Genomic DNA, 24,011 nt, shown 5'->3' on the forward strand with positions numbered 1-24,011 from the left:
GATGCGATGGCATTCTCCTTCAAAAACATATCTCGCCCAAAGCCGAAATAAGCCCAACAAAATGTATAAGCCCAATTATAAGTCTTCTCCTCTAAAACATATATCTCGCCCAAGGCCTAAATGAGCCCAACAAAATGTATAAGCCCAATTATAAGTCTTCTTTGAGACACACCTCGCCCAAATTCACAGCAGTGACATTAAGTCGACGTGGGACAAGATTTAAGAGTTTTAACAATTAGTTAAGGCCATAAGGTGTAGGGACTGGGGACGGGCAGCCATGGCAAGGGGGGGTTTCGGCACCGGCCAAGCCACATGCTTCCATCACTGCATACATAAATAATATGGGATGTTGAAGAATTTACCTCATTTTGAGCATTGATATGGGGCAAGTGCCCATTAAGTATATAACTAGAGAACAAATCATAGCCACAAGATTAAGAAAATCAAGGGCTAGTTTTAACACATGTGATTTTTGAATTTGAAGGAGAAATCAGTTCACTCTATCAAAGATTTACTTCACTATACAAGGCGGGGGTATAATGGACATTTCACTAATAAATTAGGGTTAACAATTTCTCATTACGGAATTCAATCTATCCCGCCATCACTGCTCTTCCCGTCGCCTCCATCCATCGTCGCCGTCTTCTCGTCCCTGCAATCGCCGTCGCTTCCATCATCGTCGCTGCAATCGTCGTCACCTCCATCCATAGTCGAACAATGAATCCAAATCAGAAAGATTTTTCAAAATGTAAGTTGTTCTACTAGTTTCTGATTTAGATTTCTCATTCTAATTTAGATTTAGTTTTAGAATAAAAGTTAGTTTTGAGAATTCTGCAAATTCAAACACCAAGTGCAATAATTTATTATGGAATCCAAATTGAACATATGAACATCTGCTTACAGTTAACTACTACAGTTAACTACATCTATTTTTTGTGTAGGTTTTGATCGACTGAAAAAAAGAAAAACAACAACCGTAGACTCCGATCGTGAGTAACAACTACCTGCTCTGTTTTTCATTTAGTGAAGTATTACATTATTAGAGTGAAGTGTTTGTGATCTATGCTTATTGTGCTCTGTTTTTTCATTGGTTTGAAGTAAAACAGGGTTAGAGTGAAGTATTCCAGTGTTAGAGTGAAGTGTCTGTCATCTATGCTTGTAGTGCTCTGTAATTCCATTTCAGTAAAGTAAAACATGGTTAGAGTGAAGTATTTCAGTATTAGAGTGAAGTGTCTGTCATCTATGCTAGTAGTGCTCTGTGTTTCCATTTCAGTGAAGTAAAACATGCTTACAGTGAAGTATTCCAGTTTTAGAGTGAAGTGTTTGTGATGCTCTACAATGAAGTAAAATTTTTTGTATTATGCTTGATATTTTAGTGGAAAAAAGGTTGGCAGAAATTGCAGCTGAGATTGTACCAATCGACATACTTAAAGGTTTCATGAAATAATTACAGTCTTTTGATTCTATATGCATATAAAAAGAAAGAATCTTCTAATCTTATGTATTTCTATAGAACAAATGAAAGGTCATAAAGATTCAGCAAATGAAGCAGTTGCTGTCGAGAAAAGGATGAAGAATCGGGAGGATGAAGCAGCTGCTGTCGAGAAAAGGATGAAGAATCGGGAGGATAGACCTTCCAAACAAAAAACTACAGCTTCTACTACAAATGAAGCAGATGTTGCGGAGAAAAGGATGAAGAATAGAGAGGATAAACCTTCCAAACAAAATACTACCGATTATACTGAAAAGAGGTCGAAGTATCATGATAGACCTCAAGGTGAGTTATTTAATTATTTAGTATCTTAATGAAATATATTATGTATATGGCACAAATTAGAGTTAAGTGTCTGTCATCTATGCTTGTAGTGCTTTGTTTTTCCATTTCAGTGAAGTAAAACATGGTTAGAGTGAAGTATTCCAGTGTTAGAGTGAAGTGCATGTCATCTATGCTTGTAGTGCTCTGTTTTTCCATTTCAGTGAAGTAAAACATGCTTACAGTGAAGTATTCCAGTAATAGAGTGAAGTGTATGTCATCTATGCTTGTAGTGCTTTGTTTTTCCATTTCAGTGAAGTAAAACATGCTTACAGTGAAGTATTCCAGTGATAGTGATAGAGTGAAGTGTCTGTCATCTATGCTTGTAGTGCTCTGTAATTCCATTTCAGTGAAGTAAAACATGGTTAGAGTGAAGTATTCCAGTGCTAGAGTGAAGTGTCTGTCATCTATGCTAGTAGTGCTCTGTGTTTCCATTTCAGTGAAGTAAAACATGCTTACAGTGAAGTATTCCAGTATTAGAGTGAAGTGTTTGTGATACAGTACAGTGAAGTAGTTTTTTTTGTATTATTTCTTCCAGCCTCAAAGAGAAAAGGTTTAAATGATGAAAATGAAGAGCCTGCTGCAAAGAAGCAGAGTAAGGCTAAAGGAAAGAAAAAAATGGTGTCAGATGATTTGGAAAATATTAAAATCAGGAGACCAAAACTTGTTGTCAAGGTAGGAGTTAAAAATCTAGTTGATGTCATAGAGAAGATGAACAAAAGACAACTAGCTACGCTGGAAGAGATGGGATTTGGGTAGCTTGTCCATCTGAAGATCAGAAGTATTCCTACGGAAATGGCATTTTCACTCCTGGAGAATTTTAATCAAGACAACTGCACAAGAATCAAGTTAATTGATGATGAACCGTTGCACATCACTGAGGAGGATGTGCATGCGACCTTAGGATTGCCAAGAGGGGAGCGTAAGATAAATATTGAAAAGAAGTATTACATAAATGATGATATGCAGAATATTGCAAAAGCTGTGAAGAAGGACATAAATTCAATATCCGCAACTGATTTGCAAGACCAGCTTGATACTGATGTAGATAGTGGTGAGTTGTTTAAAAAAGTTTTTCTTGTACTGTTGGACTCTGTGCTGATCTCACCATCTGAAAATGGGATTTGTGATGGACATATTTTGGACTATATAGAAAACATTTCCAATGTGAGAAAGTACAACTGGTGCAACTATGTTTTGAATGTGCTAATCACACAGCACATGATAGCTGGAAAAAGAAGAACAAATCCACTCCATTCACTGGACCCATCACATTCTTATTGGTGAGTTTTCTATTTTAAGCACTCCTTATAGTGAAGTAAAACATGGTTAGAGTGAAGTATTCTAGTGTTAGAGTGAAGTGTCTGTCGTCCATGCTTGTAGGCTTTGTTTTTCCATTTCAGTGAAGTAAAACATGGTTAGAGTGAAGTATTCCAGTGTTAGAGTGAAGTGTCTGTCATCTATGCTTGTAGTGCTTTGTTTTTCCATTTCAGTGAAGTAAAACATGGTCAGAGTGAAGTATTCCATTGTTAGAGTGAAGTGTCTGTCGTCCATGCTTGTAGGCTTTGTTTTTCCATTTCAGTGAAGTAAAACATGGTTAGAGTGAAGTATTCCAGTGCTAGAGTGAAGTGTCTATCATCTATGCTAGTAGTGCTTTGTTTTTCCATTTCAGTGAAGTAAAACATGGTTAGAGTGAAGTATTCCAGTGTTAGAGTGAAGTGTCTGTCGTCTATGCTTGTAGTGCTTTGTTTTTCCATTTCAGTGAAGTAAAACATGGTTAGAGTGAAGTATTCCAGTGTTAGAGTGAAGTGTCTGTCGTCCATGCTTGTAGGTTTTGTTTTTCCATTTCAGTGAAGTAAAACATGGTTAGAGTGAAGTATTCCAGTGTTAGAGTGAAGTGTCTGTCATCTATGCTTGTAGTGCTTTGTTTTTCCATTTCAGTGAAATAAAACATGGTTAGAGTGAAGTATTCCAGTGTTAGAGTGAAGTGTTTGTCGTCCATGCTTGTAGTGCTTTGTTTTTCTATTTCAGTGAAGTAAAACATGATTAGAGTGAAGTATTCTAGTGTTAGAGTGAAGTGTTTGTTGTCCATGCTTGTAGTGCTTTGTTTTTCTATTTCAGTGAATTAAAACATGGTTAGAGTGAAGTATTCTACTGTTAGAGTGAAGTGTTTGTCGTCCCAGCTTATCATCCATGTTTGAACCTTTTTGCAGGCTTGCTATGTTGACAGGGTTGTCTACAGGACGAGAATGGTGGTTCAAAGATTTCCCACTGTCCGAAACTGGACAGCCACCCTTCTTAGGGAAAGAGGTCAGTTGGAATTCAAAAATGGTGGTGTTATAGGCCGAGGAAGCATAGAAAGCATTGTTGACCCGGTCTCTATTGAAGCTTTATATGTCAATAATTATTCAATCATTGTCACTGCCCCTGTCCCTTCTACCACTGGGAATACTCTCCCACCAACTGATGAAGCTCCTGGGAATACTCTGCCAACAACCGAAGCTCCTTCAACTAATGAAGCTCCTGGGAATACTCTGCCAACAACCGAAGCTCCTTCAAATGATGAAGCTCCTTCAAATGATGAAGTAAAAAGTTCAATAAAGGAGGCTGCAACTTCTATTAAAAAAATGATGAACTCTATAAAGAATGCTCCAGCAACTGGCAAAGACATCAATTGCTTCAAGATTGTAGCTGTAACTGCCCTTAGGATGGTGGGTGTCGAGGTTGCTCAAGGCGACCAAGCTGTGGCAAATCCAATTGATAATATGACACATGCTATGGAAGTCGATCAAGAGGATAATCCAGAGTGGATTGATCTAATGGAAAAGATGATGAAAATCTATGATGAAAAGAGAAAACTAGTGGCTGAAGGCACATCAATTTTGCCTGAAATTAACTTGGAAAAGAAGGACGTAAGTTGAAGTGTTGGAATGATGTAAACAATTTGATTTTGATTTTGGTATGTTTTGTTTTAAAACTTGACATTTGATTCAGGGTGAACTAAAAACATTTCTCTGATGTTGTGTTCGAATTTATAATACTTTTTTACTTGTTGTTTATATCTACCTTTTAAGTTTTTGTATTTATGGTTAAATACACATCACTATATGCAGGAGACAAATGAATTTTGCGCAGATCTAACTAAAGGAGCATCACAAACCACACAGTTGAAGGTATACAGATACCTAATACATGTGTATTGTGGTATTTATATTTGATATTCTTTTCTTATTATGAAAATAGGACGACAATGTGGATGCCCAAATTGCATCTGCAATAGAAGCGTTCATGGCGATAGGTGATGATGATGACTACATTCAATCAGAATTGAAAGAAGCTGACCAAAATCCTTCGGCCCAATTTGTAGTTTACGATCTGGATATTGTAAGAATTGATAAAATGCTTATTGTGCTCTTTTTTTTTCCATTTAAGTGAGGTAAAACAAGCTTAGAGTGAAGTATTCTAGTGTTAGAGTGAAGTGTCTGTTTATCCATGCTTGTAGTGCTTTTTTTTCCATTTCAGTAAAACATGGTTAGAGTGAAGTAAAACTTGCTCTATTTTTCCATTTCAGTAATGTAAAAATACACATCCAGTGAACTATATGTCTTTTAAAGTGAAGTATATAAACAATATAGTGAAGTTTTCATCTCATTCTTGCCCTGACAGGCAAGTGCTAGGATTGAACAAATGGCAGTACGTTCAAAAGCTGAGAAGAGAATATCCGCTGCACTGCGATCTCTATTCCATGAAAGAATGGTTCAGGCAAAAACAAAGTTTAGCTTGCAAGAGTCACATATATTTTTTTGGATTATGACAACACATAAATTAAATGAGTAAGATTTATATTATAGTTCTTATTTAGAAGAAAAAATATACAAAAGAAATGTTAACACACATACATGTTTGAACAGGGACAACATATTGTTTGATGATGATGTTGTAATTGTAACAAAAAGAGAATTCAGTTCACTGTTGCCGCATGAGCTAGTAGAAGTGGGTGTGATCAACGCGTGGGCTTCTTATTTGAATAACATGGAAGAATACATGGCTCTATCTTCATCGAGGCGCCTCTTTTTTACAACATACCAATGTGTAAGAATAGTATAAATTTTGAAAAATGAACTGCATGGTATATGTTCATTATAAAGCATATTTACTTCACTATATGTTCACTATAGTGAATTATTTCTATCCAGATTTGACTTGTCTCATCTTTTAGCTGTATACAGTTGTACAACGGCCTGATGGGGTGGACATCAACACCATAATTGATAGATTCTGTAGCAATCTAGAAAATGAGATTAAAGAAATTCCGTATTTCAAGTGGGTCGACGTAGATTTGGTAAATATTGAATACAAAAGATTCTTTGTTATATTCACTGGTTGTTTTTATTCTGAAACTAGTGTTAACACCTGTGCTATGCACAGGGCAAAAGATTTTTAAATATTTTTAAATAATGAAGATATATCAACTTAAAATAATAAATATAGAGTAAATAAATATAAAAATATATTTATAAATAAGAACTAATTAAAATAAGTATTTATAATATTATAAATAATAATAAAAAAATATTTGTACAATTGTAATTCTCTCAACCCACTCTCAATGAAACATTTCATATTTTAGCAGATGATTGTATATTATTTTAATATTTGATATGAGTGTAATATAATATAAAAGAAATAACAAAAGAGGAGATGTGTGAATGAAATAGAATAAGACATACAAATAAAGAAAAATTTAATACTACTATTTACAAAAGAATAAAAAAAAGCAAACTATTTGAAGGATCAAATAGTTTACCAGTTTTGATTAAAAAAATCAACTCAATTATAACTATGTGTACTTCTAGTAATTTAAATATAAATATATTTATAAATTATATATATTGAATATAAATATATATTTATATGTAATTTCAACATATTTAATTAAACTAATACTCCCTCCGTCCCTGAAAATTTGTCACCTATTTCCTTTTTTGGTCATCCCTAAAAATTTGTCACATTTCACTTTTACCATTTTTGGCAGTGGGCCATGCATTCCACTAACTCATTCGTACTCATATTTTATTATATAACTACATGCCACCAACTTTTTCAACCCACTTTCTATTACATTTCTTAAAACACGTGCCGGGTCAAATGGTGACGAATTATTAGGACGGAGGGAGTATATTATATATACAATTGTATATTACTATTCACAACAACAATTAAAGTTACGCAATATTGTTCTTTGTTTGATAATGATATTAATTTAGTTTCACTTTGTATCATTATAAATTGGTGTTTCATAATTACTTGGTTCAGCCATATTTGAATTCAATATAAATATATTTCAAAATTTTGAGAAGTACAAAGAATAGAAATATGAGTAAATAAAAAATAATCCAAGAAAAATAGAAGTAACACCAAGTGTACGATCTAACATCAAGACATTAACACATAGTAAATCAAAGTCAGCTCAATTCTAACTATATATATGGAATTAATTACTTATAAAAAAAATTATTTAAAAATATATATATATATATATATATATATATATAATATACAAAGTCCAATAAATTAAAAATTGTATTTAATAGAAAGATGTACTACTATAAATTGATTACATAGTTTTATAATACTACTACTATTTGAAAACTAAATTATACTCCAAAATCTAACACGCTAAAAGCCCACTAAATATTAAACAAAAATTCCAAACAATACACAATAAATTATAATATCCTAAAACCCTAATGCAACATGCGGCGCCTCCATCTCCCTCAAGTTTCTCTCCCTCCCTCCTCATCCTTACTCGGCGGTAGAAATCATCCCCCCTGCCAGAGCACCATCCTTCTTCCTCGTCGGCTCTCCTTCCACACAGCCTCTCCGCTCGTCCCGCCCGCCGCGCCTTCCTCCCTCGCGGCGCTGCTCTGCCTTCACCGCTGTTGTACTTCTCTCTCTTCTTCCTCTTCTTTTTCGTCTTCACACCTTCCCCCTATCTCTCTCGCCCCGGATCCGTAACTTTCTCGTAGAATTCGCCGCCTTGCCGCCACTGCCCCACAGCCTTGCCGCCTTCGTCACCCAGTGCCGCGCTCTGCTCTCTGTTATCGAGACAACGTCAAGGGCGAAGTTGATCTCACAGCGGCCCTTTCTGGTGGGCCAAATTGTTCTCTTATTTTTGCAGCTCGGCTTCAAGATTCCTGCTATACTACAATCAAAAATAAAATTCTCAGTAAATTAATCAATAAAAATGCAGATTCAATTAAAAGTGTGTGTATGTATTGGTGTTTTATCTTATTTGAGAAGCCACTATTTCATGGTTTAAATAGAAATAGAAGGATAAAGATGGTGAGCATGTAGATTACGCTAATGGTAGGGATTAGGGAATACAAAGTTTATGGATCAAATTGAATTTATTTGTTACAGTTAACACAACTAAGGATGCATGGCCAAAAGGCCAAATGCATATTTGATAGTTGAGATATCCAAATACTTTTTATCGATCAAAATTCTTCTTTGAGATAAACTATGTGCAATTATAAATGTGCATGTGTGTTCAAAAAAGTATGTTATGTTCCTTTTTTAAATAGTTTTTATGAAACACGTCACACTTCAAAACATAATTTTCTAATTATTTAGATTTAAAATATAGTTCATTTTATCAAAAAGGCTGTGGAAGATAAAATTTACACGTATATATTAATATTTAACAGATACATTTTTTAATTTGAATAGAAAATTTGATTAAACCATCATTTATTTTATAGTATAATTTTATACATAAACATAGAATACATTTTTTTAATATTATAATTAGATGACTAAAGTTTAATTGCGAAATATATAAATAAAAACTAATAAGTAATTTTCATCTCATGGGTTGCTAAGATTACGAACGTGTACTAAACTACCATATTTGTATCATAATGAGTATCGAACAAAATTTTGTATTAAAATATATTAATTCATTTATTTTTAATAAAATACTTATCTCTATTTTAGGTAGAAGTTTGTCAATCAAGGTAATGAATAATGAAAAAAGAGCAAAAGAAAGATAAAAACTCAAAATTATTCGAACATCCAAAGTACAAATAAAATCAAAATTCATAGATTTTTTACTTCAGTGGAGTATTCATTTTTATAAGTAAAATTGTTTAGTAGTATCACATGTTATACAAACACTTTGGTTTCGTAACCTTTTAAGAAATTAACACACAAAATGATAACATCGTTCACAATATAATTGGAAAATTTACGACTATTAAAATTAACATTGATACTTGTGAATTCTCTCACGAGAAGTCACCCTACTTGACATTGTTCATAAATAACTTAACAAAGAGAAGAAGTTAAAGGTTATGTATAGGATTACAATAAAAATATTAAAACAATAATAAAATAAAAATTTACCCAATCAATATATTCGACTTTGGCAAATCTAAATTCAACATATGACAAATGAGAACCTTTTCATATTGTAAGAATATGAAAACTAATTTCAGCTCTTAGATCGCATAAATCTAAAATGAATGCAAATATAGTCTTTGATTGACAAATAATTTCCCTTTAGATTAATATAAAAGAAAGAAACCGCTAACTCCTTTTCTTTTCTAGAGTAGGTAAAGTTGAAATATCATATATTTTCAAGTTTGTGAAGAAAATGAAAGTAAAGTAAGGAAAAAGGAGGTGAAAAAATGGTGCAGAAAGCCACCAACTTTTTTATTGTTGGACTATATATATTGCCTCTTGTGTTAAAAAATAGAGTGAATTACAAAAATAGTCCCTGGGCTATGCATTTATCTCGCCAATGAACCATGGACTTTATAAATATCTCCAGACAACCCTGGACTAAGCATTTATCTCAAAATTGGTCCCTTTTCACTGTCTTCGTTCGAAAATACCCTTTTGAGGGTTTGGGCAATTTGGTCTATACACAATTTAACTTTTTAAGATGTCATCAACATCATTAATGATTTCCAGGATGTCATTTGTTTGTCCCTTTTTCTCTCGTTTCTTTAAAATAGAGACACCAACACACACACACATCTCTCTTCTCTTCTTCTTCTTCTTCTTCTTCTTCTTCTTCTTCCTCACGCTGCCCTCTTCAAAGCTCCGATTTGTTGATTTTGTTCTTCATGTCTTAGTTGTCCGCGAACTATTCAGCGAAAGGAGGAAGGAATGGTTGTAGGTGGCTCCGATTTGAATACGAAAAGTACGTGTCGCCGAATAGCTATTTTGTGCGAATTGGCACGGTGGAGGGGAATTTGGTGAGGAGAGGGATTTTGAGGATTACGCAGACCAAATGCTGCAATTTTGCCTTTAATTGCCACCCTTTCACATGCTTCACGCATACCTTCTCTCTCTATACATCTGTCTCTATATCTATGAAACTGATGTGTAATTTTTGAGTTCAAATATCAAGTGCAAGTTCACACAAGTTTAATTAAGATAACTCTAATATTACAACGATACTGCAAGATTACAGCGTCGTTAGTAGTATTTCAAGTGTCGATCCACAGGGAGGTAGAAGATTGTTTAAAACTTAAAAACTTAAAAAGATGTAGCATAAGATTTGATTTTTGGTTTTGAAATATGTTGATAAAATAAAGCTACAAGTTAACTAAAGAAAGACTATTCAAATGAGAAAATACGTCACTCCAAGTTTCTCACTAAGCTTGTATTGTTCTACACCTATACAACGAAACATATGAAGGGATTAAAACATCAACCTAATCACATACACTGAACATGTACACGATGAGTAGTTCACAATTAGCTGAACACATAACCTATGAACCAATTTTCAATGTTTATAAACTCCTGCGGAAGCGCTGGAGAAATAAACATCTACTATGATCACCTACTTAATCCACTATCAAATTATCCTCTGAACAATTCTAATTCAAAAGCATACCAACAATCAAACATTCCTAAACTATGTTAAAGAGACAATAGCAAAGGAAAGAACAACACTACATTATTAGCCAAAAACATAGAGTATAAACATTAAGCACATTGTTGGTAACAAACACATGAGTTCAAAGGTGTAGAAACATCCATACAAAGCCTAGATTACAACTTGGAGCAACATAGAGAGATAGGAATCATGCTCTCGATGAGTGAAATTGGGATGTGGAGACGGATCGTTGGAATGTTGGCCGGAATTTCTTCCTTCTCTTCTTCCTCCTCTCTTTCTCTCTTTTCCTCTCTCTTTTCTCGTCCAAGAATGTCTGAATCTCCTCCTCAAAATCGCCTCCAAACTATATGAAAACTGAATTTGGAGGTTAATTCGTCTTCGTACCCGGCCGGGTGGATTATTGGGCATAAAATTCACCCGGCCGGGTGGCCAATTTTGAGGACTTACTGGAATTTTCGTGTTCTGAACTTCGTACCCGGTCGGGTGCCTCATTTTGAGAGCTTTCTGGACTCACGATGCAAACTGGGCAGTTTGTCAACTTGGGCAATCTGTCAACTTGGGTAGCCTGTCAAATTGGGCATTTTGCACGACTTTTTCAAGACATCCAAGCTTCATTCCATGTTTCGTTTCACCATTAATTCCCCGTCCTACACCATATAACATACTTTTGCAAGCATCAAACTATATAAATCATATAAAGTTATGGGAATACAAATGTACAATTTGATTCGCATCAAATACCCCCAAACTTATTTGCTTGCTCGTCCTCGAGCAAGATCACTTAAAACACAACATTTTATAGCTCAACGCACAAAAGTTTTCATCACAAAGAATCAAGTAAGTAAGGACGTAAATGACAAAATCTAAACCCCCAACATTTCCAATCAAGATTTCCCACTCTCAAGAACAATCACTCATCCACCTAGAACTTCAAGTCAAGGTGCACTTCAAAGTAAGTCCAAGCATAAGATCCTACAACTCAAACCGTCGTCATTGACTCGTCAAGCAACACTTATCATATAGACCCGTGGATTTCAAATCAAACATCTTTAACTCTACCAAGCCATTTACAAACCACCCATAATGCATTAACAATAAAGTCCAAGGTCTTTATTCAAAGGTTGTAATGGGGCTAGGGATGAGGTAGGATAAATATGGATAATAGCTCAAAAACTACATATTTGAGTGTCAAATTCTTCACTCCTGCAACTTCCTTGCAAAGAACCAAACACAATACATTTTACAACCCACACTTTCACTCCCCCAAACTTAAGATCTTTTCTAGACAAGAGTACATCTTTACAAAACCATAGAAGTTCTACTTTATTTCACTTTTTTTTTTCTTCACTTTTTTTTTATTTCTTTCTTTCTTTCTTTTTTTTTCAAAGGCCTCGACTTTTACAATTTGAAGGCTGTCTTTTTTTCTTACAAAGAACTTCATTCTCAACACTTAAACATTACATCAAATCTGAAAAAAAAAATCTCTAAACTTTGATAGAACACCACCCAACACTCACAACACAATCAACAAAGCTCAAACTTGTATTTAGCACCCAAATAGTAGTAAGGTTTATTGATGAGGCTAAAATGAGGCTTATTTTAGTAGCTAAGTGATTGGCTAAGTATTTGCACCAAACAATGGGGATTAAGCTCAAAGTGGCTTCTAGGGGATCATTTGTTGGACTAGGCATGTGATCATTTGGCCATGGAGTTCATCCTAATGCCTTATTATCCCTTATCATTAACACATATGAATGCAAGCATGCAACTCAATAAAACAAATCAATCCAAGATAATTTCCACAAGATATATAACTTTCATACTCTCCTCAACTCAAGAAATCGGTTGTAGTCACAAAATGCTCTTTCAAATAAATTCATGCACCAATTCCATCCATCATAAGCTTCAAAGATCAAGTAAAATCAAGCAAGATTTCATAACCAGAAAGTCGAAGATAAAGCATGCCCCGTCAATTACATTGATTCAAAACACCTTTAGCATACAATACACTCAAGAAAACATGCATCGTGCATAAAATTTGTTCAAACTCAAACAACCCCCCAAACTTGAATGCTTCATTGTCCTCAATGCAAGCAAAGAAGAACATAAAAAGTAAAGGGATAGAAGACTCCCCCAAACTTGGCATGAAATCCGTAGCATGTGGGTGGGAGGGTGGGTGTATCTTCAATTTGTATGTGTGCTCTCTCATAAGCTCCAATGTGCTCCTACAAACAAAATAAAACAACACAAAACAAAACATAAAGAAGCACTCAATTCAAAATAAATGCTAGGGGAAAGAATTGAGCAAACAAAGCCTCCAACATATGAAAATAAAAAGAAAGAAAATAACATAAAAACTTGGGTTGCCTCCCAATCAGCGCCTTTGTTTATAGTTGTTGGCTCGACCTTCTTCATCCTTGGGTCTACACTTGTGAATCTTGTAGTGCGACCGCCTCCCTTTCTTCCTTCAACAGGTCACCGCCTAGTTAAACCTTCAACCTCTGACCATTCACCTTCCATACATCATTGGACTTAGGATCACGAATATCCACTGCACCATAAGGATACACTTTGTGCACAACAAACGGACCTCACCATCTTGACTTGAGTTTTCCCGGGAAAAGCTTCAACCGAGAATTGTACAATAGGACCAACTGTCCTTCATGGAATCGACGGGGGTTGATGGCTGCATCATGAATCTTCTTTGCTCGCTCCTTGTAGAGATCAACACTCTCATAAGCATTCAACCTAAACTCATCCATGATATTCAACTCAAGCATCCTTTTGTTAGTTACCGAATCATAATCCAAATTCAGCATTTGCAAGGCCCAAAATGCCTTATGCTCAAGCTTAACCGGCAAATGACATGCCTTTCCAAACACCATCTTGTAAGGGGAAGTTCCAATAGGAGTTTTATAAGCCGTTCGATATGCCCACAAGGCATCATCTAGCTTTTGAGACCAATCTTTTCTCGACGGCTTCGCCACCTTTTCAAGAACTCTTTTAATCTCACGATTGGAGACTTCCACTTGGCCACTTGTTTGGGGATGATAAGGGGTAGCAACTTTATGTTGAACACCATATTTTCTAAGGAAGTTTGCAAACAACTTATTGCAAAAATGAGTACCTCCATCACTAATGATGGCTCGAGGTGTTCCAAAACGGTTGAAAATATGAGACTTGATGAATCTCAATACCACTTTAGCATCATTGGTAGGCAATGCCTCAGCCTCTACCCACTTAGAAACGTAATCCACCGTAACTAAGATATATTGCTTCCCATTAGACTTGGGAAAAGGCCCCATGAAATCTAATCCCCAAACATCAAAGAGCTCCACCTCATGGATATTATTCATCGGCATTTCATTCCTCCAAGAGATATTCCCGGTCCTTTGGCAACTGTCACATCTCTCTACATAGGTTTTAGAATCCTTGAAGATAGATGGCCAAAAGAATCCGGATTGGAGCACTTTAAATGCAGTTCTACGTGCTCCAAAGTGGCCGACATACTCTGAATCATGACATGCAGATAAAATCTGAAGGTGTTCATGTTCTCCCACATACCTTCGAATCACTCCATCACTACCAAGACGGAAGAGAAAAGGGTCTTCCCAAACATACATGCGAGTGTCACTCAAAAACTTCTTCTTTTGGTTAGAAGACAATCCTTCCGGCATCAAACCCGTAACAAGGTAGTTTGCCAAATCAGCAAACCATGGCACATATGTTTCCCGAGCACTCACTTGAAACACTTGCTCATCGGGAAATTTCTCATTGATTTTTCTCCTTTTCTCATCTTCTGTCTCCTCCACACCATCAAGTCTAGAGAGATGATCAGCAACCAAGTTCTCGGATCCTTTCTTGTCTTTAATTTCAACATCAAATTCTTGCAAAAGGAGGATCCATCTCACCAATCGTGGTTTTGCATCTTTCTTGCTCATCAAATACTTAATAGCCGAATGGTCTGTGAATACTACCACCTTCGTACCTAATAAATAAGCACGAAACTTCTCAAAAGCAAAGATGACAGCTAGCATTTCCTTCTCAGTTGTAGTGTAATTCAATTGAGTCTCATTGAGTACTTTGCTAGCATAGTAGACGGCATGTAGGACATTCTCTCTTCTTTGACCTAGAACGGCCCCCACTGCATAGTCTGAAGCATCACACATCAACTCAAATGGCTTCGACCAATCAGGTGTGATAATAATAGGAGCTTCAACTAGCTTTTTCTTGAGAATCTCAAATGTCTCAAGGCATTTATCATCAAAAACAAACTTGACATCCTTTTCAAGTAAGTTGCAAAGTGGCTTTGCAATCTTTGAAAAATCTCTTATGAATCTTCGGTAGAATCCCGCATGTCCAAGGAAACTACGGATGCCCTTCACATTTGTTGGAGGTGGCAATTTTGAAATCACATCAATCTTTGCCTTATCCATCTCCAAACCCTTTTCTGATACTTTATGACCCAACACAATGCCTTCATTCACCATAAATTGACATTTCTCCCAATTCAAAACAAGATTTGACTCTTCACATCTTTGCAAAACTCGGCCTAAATTGTGTAAGCACCGATCAAAAGAAGAGCCAAATACGGAGAAATCATCCATGAATATTTCCATTATATCCTCATTCATGTCCGTGAAAATAGCCATCATGCACCGCTGAAAAGTAGCCGGTGCATTACAAAGACCAAAGGGCATCCTACGGAATGCATAGGTGCCAATGGGACAAGTGAAGGTTGTCTTGTGTTGATCTTCTGGGGCAATTGTGATTTGGTTGTACCCCGAGTATCCATCAAGGAAGCAATAATGAGAATAACCCGCAATCCTATCCAACAGTTGATCCATAAAGGGCAATGGAAAATGATCCTTCCTTGTGGCCTTATTCAATTTTCGGTAATCCATGCAAACTCGCCATGAATTTACTAACCTCGTCGCCATGACCTCATTCTTCTCATTTATCTTCACAGTTATTCCCCCTTTCTTTGGTACACATTGAACATGACTCACCCATTGACTGTCAGAAATTGCATAGATCATACCAAAATCTAACAACTTCTTCACCTCCTTCTCAACAACCTCTTGCATAATAGGATTTAGCCTCCTTTGCTTGTCTCTCACTGGTGTAGCTTCATCTTCCATGAGAATTTTGTGCATACAAACTGCAGGACTAATTCCTTTGATGTCGGCAATTGACCATCCTAGAGCTTGCTGGTGAAGCTTCAAAAGCTCTATCAATTTTGACTCCTCTTCATAATTCAACAAAGCTGACACGACAACCGGGAGTGTCTCATTCTCACCCAAAAATATACTTGAGATTTGATGGGAGATCTTTCAATTCAAGCTTGGGTGGGACTTCGATAGAAGGTCTCAAATCTGCCACACAAGCATTCACAACCTTGCTTGTTTCTTCTTCATAATTCTCCTCTTCATTGAAGTCAACTTTCATTGAGAAACCAAAATCTTGTTCCAAACTCCCTTCATCAAACACACTATCTTCCTTTTGCACCGAACAACAACTCTTCTCGAAGATGCACCGATCAAGAACATCAACTCTAAAGCATGCCTTAGCATCACTTGGGTGCTTCATCACTTTATCTACATTGATAGTCACTTGTTCACCATTGATTCTAAAAGTGACGGAGTTATCTTTTGTGCCAAGAAGCACATCTCCAGTGGCTAGAAAAGGTCGCCCAAAGAGAATAGGCACTTCCTTATCTTCTGGCATGTCTAAGACAATGAAGTCAACGAGAATGATGAACTTGTCCACTTTCACTAGCACATCCTCTACAATCCCAGTTGGCTTCACAATTGAGTGATCAACCAATTGAAGAACAATATCTATAGGTTCAATTCTTTTCTCCAATCCTATGGCTCGAACAGTTTTTAAAGCCATGAGAGATATTCCCGATCCTTGATCTAAAAGGCATTTTGTGAATATGGTATCCCCAATCTCTCAAGGAATCACACATCCCCCTGGATCACTCTTCTTTCTTGGCATCATTCCCGAAATTAATTGTGAGCAATTAATGCTCAACGGGACAATTCCCTCATCTTGTAGCTTCTCCTTGTTTGCCATCATGTCTTTGAAGAACTTGGAGAATTTAGGGAAATTGGTGAAGAGATCAACTAAAGAGACATCCACATTTACCTTTCTGATCACATTCATCATCCATTCGAAGCTCTTCTCTTTAGGGACTCTTTTCCTCCTCTTTGATGGATATGGTGGAGGTGGAATGTGATCGGGAAAATTGAACATGCTCTTGGGATCTTGTGCTGGGCTTAAAGTAACCTTCTTCTCTAAACTCATGTATGCTTCTTCTATCTTCTTTCCTTTTTCTTCAACCGATGGTCTTCCATAAGATTCAGATTACATACCAATTATCTTGCCACCGGATGCAGCCCCTTCTTGACCATGTTGTGCCTTCTGCACTAACTCGGGACTTTCCTTACACACCTCGTCCGCCCCTGCGTGCGAGGAGTGCAAGCCTAACACCTCATCCGCTCTTGCGTGTGAGATGCCGGAAGACCCTTGACTGTCCATTATTGGCATAGAATCTAAATTCTTTCCACTTCTAAGAGTAACCGCTTTAAATTGTTCATTAACATTCGGGTTTGTGACTGTGGTGCTCGGAATAGATCCTTGAGTCCTTGTTTGCGCAGCTGATGCAATTTGGCGTATCATTCTCTCTAAATTCTTCATTGTAGCATCAATATGGCCAAACTTCTCATTCACTCTTTCCTGGAATTGATCATTCTCCTTTTGATTATTGGTCATAAAGGAGTAGATCTGTGCAACTTGATCATCACAGGATGGTTTCTTCTCAAATCCCGGAGGTTGGGTATTGCTCCTCCATTGATTTCCTGCAGTGTTGCTAGAACCTGCTTGATTCCAATTCTTTTGTTGAGGCCTCCAGTTTTGTTGATTCCCATACTGGTTACCTTGGTTGAAACCTTGACGGTTACCAATATAATTTACATCCTCCACTGGTGCTCCTTGTAAACTAGGACATTGATCTGTATAATGTCCTCCTTGGCACACTCTGTTGTGACTACCGCAGCGGAAGAAACGGAAAACAAAAAGGTCCTTAACGGATCTATTTAGGTGATTATGCATTCGACTCCAATTTCATGCAATGAACATAGATCTATAGATATAACATCAAATAAACACATAATCATGCATATTCGATGTAGATTCGATTGTTACCTCTTCTTGATCCATCATAGGATCGAAGTTGCTAGCTGCACCACCCGGAGATCCTTGGTTTATCGACCGTGAATCTTCCAACCTATTCCCTTGTCCTTGATCATCCATCCGTGTGGGCGGATCTTGAATAATCAATAATAGTCTTGAAGAGATCTAAGGAAACCCAATCACAAACTCGATATTGTCTTGATCTAATCCTATGAATTAGGATAGAACAAGAACAAAAACAAAACCCTAATTCTCCCACGTGCCAAGGCACGAAAACCGAGGCAAGGAGAGAGAAAGAGCCGGCGACGGCCACTAGGGTTTAGGGGGAGGAGTGTTGTGTTGAATGGTGTGCTAGGGTTTCCACATCTCATCACTATTTATAATGGACTTGTTGGGCTAGGATGGGGATCCATGGAATGACTTAAGTGTTGGGCTCACCCATTAGATAAATTACTAATTAAATCAAATAACCCATGATTTAATATATTACCAATGGAATATTATTTTGTTCCACTAAAGAATAATATTGCACTCCCACTTAAATCACCAAATTACAAATAACTTGGGTCCATTTTATTTTATAATATTTCTCGCGTTTAAGATTATCTTGATCCGTCAATTTATTTCTTTTGTCTGCTATGTGACTAGAATTAAATTAATTCTCCAAAGAGTTTTTCTAGTTTGAAACTTTATTTATTATTCGTGGAATAAATTCCAATTGCGCAGTTTTCTGAATAATAAATTCCTTTTTCAAACACCTCTTGGGGATCACCCCTTAGGGATTTAATCATACCACACTGGGCACGCGAATTCTATGAAATAATATTCCAATACCTTCATGTTATTCAATTACTACCACCCAAGATATCATGAACTTGAGTTACGTACAAACTCTCACATTGATAAGTCAAAGTGGCGTTTGATTGAATAAACAATATTGATATTAATATCATAGACTAGAAAATACTAAACTATCTGAAATATAAGAATACATTTCGGATTAGATCCTTTCAGTGCTTTACCACACAGGTGTTACTAATCTCGTCTTAGGTAAGAGAGAATTATCATAAACACCGCAACCGTACCAATAGGTAGCCAAAGCCTATCTAGGTTGTGAATACGTTTTTCTTCTTACTAGATCTGACCAAGTCCCCTACTGGAAAACGCATGAGGAGATTCATCGAATTTCCCTACTTGACCTTCTTAGTAAAAAGCCTTAGACTTGTTTATCATATTTCAATAATAAACCATTATATTCAATTATTTATTCTCATAATTAGGTAAACAAGTGGACGTGGCGTTTCTCGTATACATGCACAAGCTGACTGTACAAAGGCATGTACGCTCGAAGCATCTTTTAGTATACAAACCCCAACACACTCCACACTTCATCAAAGGCGCTGTTTGAGGCTGAGGAGTCAACTGCATAGATTTGACGGCATTCGTCATCAACAAAATTTGAGTACTAAAGTCAGCCATTTAAGCTTCTATAGCTAACACTCTTTCCGACTCCTTAGTAGCACCAAACGTATCTCCCGCGGCCACCTTCCTTGGATTATGCCAATTTCTCTTATTGTTCGCTAATCTTTTAAATAGCGCTCTCACTTCATCATGGGTCAGTTCCCACTTGACCCTATAGTCACCAGCCCTGTGCCTTCATGATTGAGTCCCTTGTAGAACTTCAAAAGATCATGCCACAGAGCTAGACCATGACTTGGGCATTTCCTTAGCAAGTCTGTAAATCTCTTCCAAGCTTCGGCAAATGACTCATCATACTTTTGCCGGAATGAAGTGATTTCCTCTCTCAACTTCTCGATCTTCATTGGAGAGTTATATTCCAAAAGGAATTTTGACTTCAACTCCTCAAATGTTGCTATGTTGTAGCCCGGTAGTGAGTTGTACCATTCTCTTGCTTTCTCTCTCAATGAGAAAGGAAATAATGCCCTCTTAATCTGATGATGCTCTACATTTGGAGGTCTATGAGAGTTCGTCAATTCATAAACGGCATTCAAATGACTCATCGGATCTTCTTCATCTCGACCATGGAAAAGATTTCCACCATTCACCAAACTAATGTAGTGAGGTGTGCGCATAGGCAAACTCCCCCGGGTGATCAACTCCCGATCTGAGGATGTCGCCAAACCTTCCCATGGGTGGTGGAACATTATTGTCATCTTCAGCCATAGACTCAACTTCTGAATCACTGCTACTACCCTCAAAATTTGTCTCGAATAAAGGATTTTCTCTCACTGGACTCTGATAGTCCTGATGTGTACCAATCACAGCTGAATTCTGTCCTCTTCTATGATATATCAATAACCCAAATTGCGGTGTACCCTTAGATCTGGTTTGCATCCACTGATTTTCGTTTTTCTATTTTCGATTTTCTAGAACACCTACATAACAGAAAATAAACCAAACACAACACAAATATACTAATCCTACCGAAAGCGAGACATCTCGGCAACTTCGGGGTTAGTCTTATAAAATGTGTGTGGTTTAGTGTAAACTAAAAAAGTCCTAATCACTAAACTAAAAATTAGAAAGATATCACCTAATATAAATACTCTTTCGTCTTCAAGTCCAGATGTGGTAGATGGCTATCACCCCCAAGAACACGAAGTATGTGCCTAAACAAAACAAAACAAAAGATCAAATAAAATAAAACAAAAATAAAACTACTAAGTATTAAACAACCTATTGCCTCCCCGGCAACGGCGCCAAAACTTGTTGTGTAATTTTTGAGTTCAAATATCAAGTGCAAGTTCACACAAGTTTAATTAAGATAACTCTTATATTACAACGATACTGCAAGATTACAGCGTCGTTAGTAGTATTTCAAGTGTCGATCCACAGGGAGGTAGAAGATTGTTTAAAACTTAAAAACTTAAAAAGATGTAGCATAAGATTTGATTTTTGGTTTTGAAAGATGTTGATAAAATAAAGCTACAAGTTAACTAAAGAAAGACTATTCAAATGAGAAAATACGTCACTCCAAGTTTCTCACTAAACTTGTATTGTTCTACACCTATACAACGAAACATATGAAGGGATTAAAACATCAACCTAATCACATACACTGAACATGTACACGATGAGTAGTTCACAATTAGCTGAACACATAACCTATGAACCAATTTTCAATGTTTATAAACTCCTGCGGAAGCGCTGGAGAAATAAACATCTACTATGATCACCTACTTAATCCACTATCAAATTATCCTCTGAACAATTCTAATTCAAAAGCATACCAACAATCAAACATTCCTAAACTATGTTAAAGAGACAATAGCAAAGAAAAGAACAACATTACATTATTAGCCAAAAACATAGAGTATAAACATTAAGCACATTGTTGGTAACAAACACATGAGTTCAAAGGTGTAGAAACATCCATACAGAGCCTAGATTACAACTTGGAGCAACATAGAGAGTTTAGCCTAAACACATGGTGGAATTTGCAATAAAAACCATAGGAATCATGCTCGTGATGAGTGGAATTGGGATGTGGAGACGGATCGTCGGAATGTTGGCCAAAATTTCTTCTTTCTCTTCTTCCTCATCTCTTTCTCTCTTTTCCTCTCTCTTTTCTCGTCCAAGAATGTCTGATCCTCCTCCTCAAAACCGCCTCCAAACTATATGAAAACTAAATTTGGAGGTTAATTCGTCTTCGTACCCGGCCGGGTGGCCAATTTTGAGGGCTTACTGGAATTTTCGTGTTCTGAACTTCGTACCCGGCCGGGTGGATTATTAGGCATAAATGAAAATTAATTTTGGAGATCAAAGTGAGAGTCTCTCTCTGGTAGCATATATATACATTATATCTATACACTTAATCCACACTCACTCTCTCTCTCTGCAAAATTATTAATTAAATATATAACTGTACATGCAAATCATGGTGAATCATTAATGGTGATGCTAACAAAAAGTTAAAATTGTGTATGGACCAAATTGCCCAAATGGTCAAAAGGGCATTTTTCGTTCGAAAATGGGCAAAAGGATCAATTTTGAGATGAACGCTTAGTCCAGGGTTGTCTGGGGATATTTTTAAAGTCCAGGGTTTATTGGCGAGATAAATGCATAGTCCATGGACTATTTTTGTAGTTCACTCTAAAAAATAAACCATAAAAAATTTCAATATTCTAAAAATAATAAAAAAACTTATAAAAAACTTAATATATTTACAATTTATAACTTAAATAAAATAAATGTAATTTTAAAATATAAACTACTACTACTATTACACAAATGCCAACAAATTCGAAGAGCAAATTAAAATTAGTGTATTACACCCCAACAAATAGCCCAAACCATTCTATAAAGCCCAATAATAATATTTCTTCTAACCCTAACAAACAAAATCTGCGCCTCTTTCTCTGCATTTTCTCTACCAATGTTGTCGTCCACCTGCAGGCTGCATCGCATCACATCGCCGCCCTCATGCTTCGCTGCTCCACTGCCCTCGCCGAGCAACCAGATCTCCTTCCGTCCTGGCTCATTGCAACGCCTGATTCACCTTCTTCCTTCACGACAGCGTCACCCATCTCGCTGACCCACCATCCTCAAACTCCAACTGCACATCCACGTCGCCTAGCATCTCCGGCATCTCTCCATCCCTCAATTTCTCTTTGCCTTCCTCACCACCACGCTGCAGCACCACCTTGAGCCGCCCTCGTCATCAACAGCAGCAACAGTAGCAGCTCCTCCTTTCTCGATAGTCCTCTCAGGCTGCTCCTGCCGCACAGAATTTTTGCATCAACAAAGACTTATGTCGAGATTGCATTGGGTGAATAATGCTGCAAGTTCCTGCAATCAAAAAATCAAACAACCAGTCTACAACTGCATATTCAATGGTGTATCTACATATAAAGTGTTCAAACTTCTTTCAAAAGTCAACGCCGTCCTTGCCGCCACTGCATCTGAGCGACGCCGTCACTTCCTCGAAAAGCCGCCGCTTTGCCTCTATTCACAGCAGCGTCGCTGCCGCATCCTCTTCATCTTCGGCATCTCTCTCGCCTCCTCACCCGCTGCTGCCTCCATTCTATGCCAGCCGCTTCTGCTTTTGCCGGAGCTGTCCCCCATTGCCGGTCCAAGCAGCATGCAGTAAGAAACGAAGAAAATTAGTCTCACAATAATACAGATTCAATGTTGTTTGTGTATAAATAGCTGTTTAAGCTTCTTTCAGAAGCTTGCTTTTCATTGGACCAATTTTTAGTAACCTTTTTTCTGTCCAATAGTTGATATTTCTCATAATGACAAAAAAGGGTAACAGAAATAGCTTTACATTTTCCCGCCAAAAAGGGCAAAAATGTCTTTTCACCAAACTGTCACTTTAGATTAGGATAGATTGTTATCATCTTTGTAGGTGTTCTTTCCAATTTGTGCTGCGGAACATTACTACACCATATGCTTCAGATTTAGCACTAAAAGCATAATGGTGATTGACAATTCAAAGAATGGTAACGATGAGGACATCACAATCAATTATGGTAGCATACCTGAAACTGTGGTAAGTATACATGATATATAGTGAAGTATTTTGTGATTACAGTGAACTAGAATCTCTTTACAGTGAACTACCTCTGATATTCATGATAATATATTGCAGAGAATGTATTTTTGTCATTATTTGACAAAAATGGGTTATCACCTGCAATGCAAATCAATAAAGGATGTGAACATAAAGAGGCTAAAAATGTCTTGGAGAACAAAATCAAACGTAGAAGATTGTGGAGTTTTTTTGATGAGACATATGGAATGTTATTATGGTGAGTGGGAACAAGATTGGAAATGTGGATTATCTACAAGGAGCAAGGGAATACTCCAAAGACTAAGAGCAAAGTATTGCAGCGCATTAATGTTGTCGGAAACAAACCATGAGTCATTCAAGAACTTGGCAACAACATCACAACATTATAAAGAATGTGAGAAAAACATGGACATATATGTGGAAAAAATGATTGTAAACTTCAAGCGTTCATGAACTATTGTACAAAACTTCATTTAAATTCAATAGTCAGTTCTTATTTTACATTAATAACTCGTTCACTACTTACTTCATTGTCGAGCTATTTACTTCACTAT

General features: G+C 36.7%; 2 protein-coding genes and 1 non-coding gene across 3 annotated transcripts; all 3 read left to right on the plus strand.

Moving 5' to 3' along the window:
* Positions 1–2,608: 2,608 nt before the first annotated feature.
* Positions 2,609–5,248, plus strand: LOC148929324 (uncharacterized). Its single transcript, XM_089056797.1, has 5 exons — positions 2,609–2,867; positions 3,032–3,096; positions 4,027–4,725; positions 4,927–4,986; positions 5,057–5,248. Exons 1-5 carry the CDS (start codon positions 2,609–2,611, stop codon positions 5,246–5,248), a joined length of 1,275 nt encoding a protein of 424 aa, XP_088912923.1.
* Positions 5,249–5,566: 318 nt separating this feature from the next.
* LOC148929325 (uncharacterized) lies at positions 5,567–23,910 on the plus strand. Its single transcript, XM_089056798.1, has 5 exons — positions 5,567–5,646; positions 5,725–5,905; positions 6,033–6,155; positions 23,293–23,436; positions 23,536–23,910. The coding sequence occupies exons 1-5, from the start codon at positions 5,567–5,569 to the stop codon at positions 23,908–23,910; spliced, it is 903 nt and encodes a 300-aa protein (XP_088912924.1).
* LOC125197597 (small nucleolar RNA R71) lies at positions 19,629–19,735 on the plus strand. The gene has a single exon (XR_007172133.1). It is a non-coding gene; the product is annotated as a small nucleolar RNA R71 (small nucleolar RNA).
* Positions 23,911–24,011: the final 101 nt, after the last annotated feature.

The sequence above is a fragment of the Salvia hispanica genome, chromosome 4 (genome assembly GCF_029641045.1).
Source record: "Salvia hispanica isolate PSC_SH4W2 chromosome 4, Shi_PSC_v1, whole genome shotgun sequence".
Lineage (NCBI taxonomy): Eukaryota > Viridiplantae > Streptophyta > Magnoliopsida > Lamiales > Lamiaceae > Salvia > Salvia hispanica.

What these genes read in the sequence shown, in the direction of transcription:
- LOC148929324 (XM_089056797.1), top strand. Translation starts at nt 2,609, where the DNA reads ATGGCATTTTCACTCCTGGAGAATTTTAATCAAGACAACTGCACAAGA. An exon ending in GACCCATCACATTCTTATTG is followed by an intron (nt 3,097 to 4,026) that starts GTGAGTTTTCTA and finishes ACCTTTTTGCAG; the next exon opens with GCTTGCTATGTTGACAGGGT. An exon ending in TTAACTTGGAAAAGAAGGAC is followed by an intron (nt 4,726 to 4,926) that starts GTAAGTTGAAGT and finishes CACTATATGCAG; the next exon opens with GAGACAAATGAATTTTGCGC.
- LOC148929325 (XM_089056798.1), top strand. Translation starts at nt 5,567, where the DNA reads ATGGTTCAGGCAAAAACAAAGTTTAGCTTGCAAGAGTCACATATATTT. An exon ending in ACAACACATAAATTAAATGA is followed by an intron (nt 5,647 to 5,724) that starts GTAAGATTTATA and finishes ATGTTTGAACAG; the next exon opens with GGACAACATATTGTTTGATG. An exon ending in TTTTTACAACATACCAATGT is followed by an intron (nt 5,906 to 6,032) that starts GTAAGAATAGTA and finishes CTCATCTTTTAG; the next exon opens with CTGTATACAGTTGTACAACG.